The sequence below is a fragment of the Macaca fascicularis genome, chromosome 6, assembly GCF_037993035.2.
Source record: "Macaca fascicularis isolate 582-1 chromosome 6, T2T-MFA8v1.1".
Classification (NCBI taxonomy): domain Eukaryota; kingdom Metazoa; phylum Chordata; class Mammalia; order Primates; family Cercopithecidae; genus Macaca; species Macaca fascicularis.
This window is the reverse complement of record NC_088380.1, coordinates 128148858-128152546: the sequence shown is the minus strand read 5'-3', so window position 1 is coordinate 128152546 and position 3689 is coordinate 128148858. Positions and strand designations below refer to the sequence as shown.

Below are 3689 nucleotides of genomic sequence, written 5' to 3'. Positions count from 1 at the left end.
AGCAATCAGTAAAGAAAAAGAAATACATGTATCTGCATAGGAAAATAAATCAAACTCTCTTCACTGAAAATATGATTTTAGAAAACTCCACCAAAAGTCTACTGGAACTGATTAATGGTTTTATTAATGTTTTGTGTTTGTCTAATTAGACTTCTATCATTCTATGATACTCTATGATAGAAGAGTAATTCAGTTTTTTTTTGTAATAATCTGTGTTGAGGACTGAGACATTAATTTTTGATAGTTAATTGGTATTCTTGTCTAAAGATCTTAGAGATAACTAGTTAACAAATAAATAAAAGAAAGAAAAAAGAAATATAAAAAATAAATATTGGTTTTTTGCAGTCCTGCTTCACCTTCCCCTGGCCTGACTCGTCGCCATGGCACAGGTTCTCAGAGGCACTGTGACGGACTTCCCTGGATTTGATGAGCGGGCTGATGCAGAAACTCTTCGGAAGGCCATGAAAGGCCTGGGCACGGATGAGGAGAGCATCCTGACTCTGTTGACATCCCGAAGTAATGCTCAGCGCCAGGAAATCTCTGCGGCTTTTAAGACTCTGTTTGGCAGGGATCTTCTGGATGACCTGAAATCAGAACTAACTGGAAAATTTGAAAAATTAATTGTGGCTCTGATGAAACCCTCTCGGCTTTATGATGCTTATGAACTGAAACATGCCTTGAAGGGAGCTGGAACAGATGAAAAAGTACTGACAGAAATTATTGCTTCAAGGACACCTGAAGAACTAAGAGCCATCAAAGAAGTTTATGAAGAAGAATATGGCTCAAGCCTGGAAGATGACGTGGTGGGGGACACTTCAGGGTACTACCAGCGGATGTTGGTGGTTCTCCTTCAGGCTAACAGAGACCCTGATGCTGGAATTGATGAAGCTCAAGTTGAACAAGATGCTCAGGCTTTATTTCAGGCTGGAGAACTTAAATGGGGGACAGATGAAGAAAAATTTATTACCATCTTTGGAACACGAAGTGTGTCCCATTTGAGAAAGGTGTTTGACAAGTACATGACTATATCAGGATTTCAAATTGAGGAAACCATTGACCGGGAGACTTCTGGCAATTTGGAGCAACTACTCCTTGCTGTCGTGAAATCTATTCGAAGTATCCCTGCCTACCTTGCGGAGACCCTCTATTATGCTATGAAGGGAGCTGGGACAGATGATCATACCCTCATCAGAGTCATGGTATCCAGGAGTGAGCTTGATCTGCTTAACATCAGGAAGGAGTTTAGGAAGAATTTTGCCACCTCTCTTTATTCCATGATTAAGGGAGATACGTCTGGGGACTATAAGAAAGCTCTTCTGCTGCTCTGTGGAGGAGAAGACTAATGTGTCACGGGGAAGAGCTCCCTGCTGTGTGCCTCTGCCGCCCCACTGCCTTCCTTCAGCACCTCTAGCTGCATTTGTATGCCAGGGCTTGACACATTGCCTTATTCATACTAGCATGCTCACGAACAACACATACGCATCATAGAAGAAAATAGTGGTGCTTCCTTCTGATCTCTGGTGGAGATCTCTTTGACTGCTCTAGTACTTAAGTATACTTATGTTACTAAGTTTAATGCCTGGCCATTTTCCATTTATATATTTTTCTTTAAGAGGCCAGATTGCTTTTAGCCTTTTTTAAAAACTTCATTTATATTACATTTGTAACCATGATACCTTAATCAGAAGCTTAGCCATGAAATTGTGAACTCTTGGAAATGTTATTAGTCCAAGTTCGCAGCTAAACTAAACCTGTAAAATTATGGTGATTGTATTCAAAAGATTAATGAAAAATAAACATTTCTGTCCCCCTGAAAAAAAAAAATAAATAAAAATAAATAAATAAATAAATAAATAAATAAATATTTAACAATAACCACTAAAATATTTGCTAAGACATAAATTAAATAGTAGCTTCTATGACATATTGTCATTACTCTTAGTGAATTAAGAAATAAAAATATTCCTTTTTTGTCTGGTAATTTTTATTTCTTTTTTTGCTCTGAAGTTTACTTTGTCTTATATTAATATAGACACTCCTGCTTACTACTGAATAGTGTTACTATGGTGTATCTTCTGCTTTTTGCCTACCTATGTTACTATGGTTATAATGAGTTTCTTGTTGGTAGTATAGAGTTGTATCATGTATTTTTTTAATCCATTTTGATAAGTTCTGACTTTTAATTGATATTTTTAGATTATTTGCATGTGAAATAGTTACGGTGTGGATATAGATTATAATTTTATTGTTCATTTTTGTTTGTTCATTATTTTATCTTCTACTTTATATATTGTGATTTTGAATATATTTGTGTAGTTTTCAATAGTTACTCTAGGGTTTTTAAAAAATGCAAAAACTCTCCATAGCCTATTATAAATCAATCTTTTTGTACTTAAGTTGGAATATAAAAATGTTACCATCGTAGACACATAATATATAAGTGTCTTATATATTGCATGCACATATTTTAAAAACACCATCAGACAATGTTTCAACTTTTGTTTCAAATGTCAAACATGTGTTGAAGATTTCAAGAGGAGAAGAATAGTCTATTTTATTTACACAGTTTGTTTACTATTTGTCTCATTTCCCTTCATTCTTAGTTTTCCATGTTTCTTTCTGGTATCATTTCTTCTATATTAAGGATATTCTTTATAAGTTCTTTTAGATCAGGTCTCTTGGCCATATTTTTTCTTTTTCTTTCATCTGAGAAAGTTGTTAATTTACTTTTATTCCTTAGGAAAATTTTCAATGAATGCAGAATTCTGAGTTGATAGACATTTTCATTTACCACTTTCAAAATACTCCACCTCTTTCTGCTCTCCAATTTTTGTGTGTCTAAGAAGGTCATCCATTATTGTCAATGTAGCAAAAATAAAGGACCATATTTCAATTCAGCTTACTTTATATTTATTTATTTTATACTAATTTATTTTAAATTGCCAAATAAAAATTATTTATCATGTACAACATATTCTTTTGAAATATGTATTCATTGAAGAATGGCTACATGAAGCTAATTAACATATGCATGATATTACATCCTTTTTTGGTGAAAACACTCAAAGTTTGCCTTTAGCAATTTTCAATAATATAATATATTGTTATTGACAATAGTCATTATGTTGTGAATTACATCTCTGGACCTTATTCCTCCTATCTGACTGAATTTTTGAATACTTTGACCAATATCTTCCCAACTCCATGCCACTCCTATCCTTAGGTAACCATTATCCTACTCTACTTCTTCAAGTTAAATTTTTTTAGGTGTAAAATGTAAGTGCAATCATGTGATATTTGTTTTTTGTTTTTGTTGTTGTTTGTTTTGAGACTGAATTTCACTCTTTTTGACCAGGCTGGAGTGCAATGGCACAATCCCGGCTCACTGCAACATCTGCCTCACGGGTTCAAGCAATTCTCCTGCCTCAGTCTCCCGTGTGATATTTGTTTTCTTGTGCTTGCTTTATTTCACTTAATATAATGTCTTCCAGGCTTATCCATTTTGTTGCAAATGACAATATTTCCTTCCTTTTTAGAGCTGAATTGGGAATATATGACATATTTCCTTTATCCATTCATCCACTGATATACACTTAGGTACATTCCATATCTTGGCTATTATGAGTAATGCTGCAATGAACAGGGGAGTAAAGATATCTCTTCAACGATTTTATCTTATTTTATTTTTA

At 34.1% G+C, this 3689-nt stretch overlaps 1 protein-coding gene across 1 annotated transcript; it reads left to right on the top strand.

Annotated features, from left to right (window-relative positions):
- Positions 1 to 341: 341 nt before the first annotated feature.
- LOC135971408 (annexin A5-like) lies at positions 342 to 1862 on the top strand. The gene has a single exon (XM_065546677.2). The coding sequence runs from the start codon at positions 381 to 383 to the stop codon at positions 1341 to 1343; it is 963 nt and encodes a 320-aa protein (XP_065402749.1). The 5' UTR covers positions 342 to 380; the 3' UTR covers positions 1344 to 1862.
- The last annotated feature ends 1827 nt before the right edge of the window (positions 1863 to 3689 follow it).

Excerpts from the sequence above, each read along its gene's own strand:
- LOC135971408 (XM_065546677.2), top strand. The coding sequence starts at position 381 with ATGGCACAGGTTCTCAGAGGCACTGTGACGGACTTCCCTGGATTTGAT.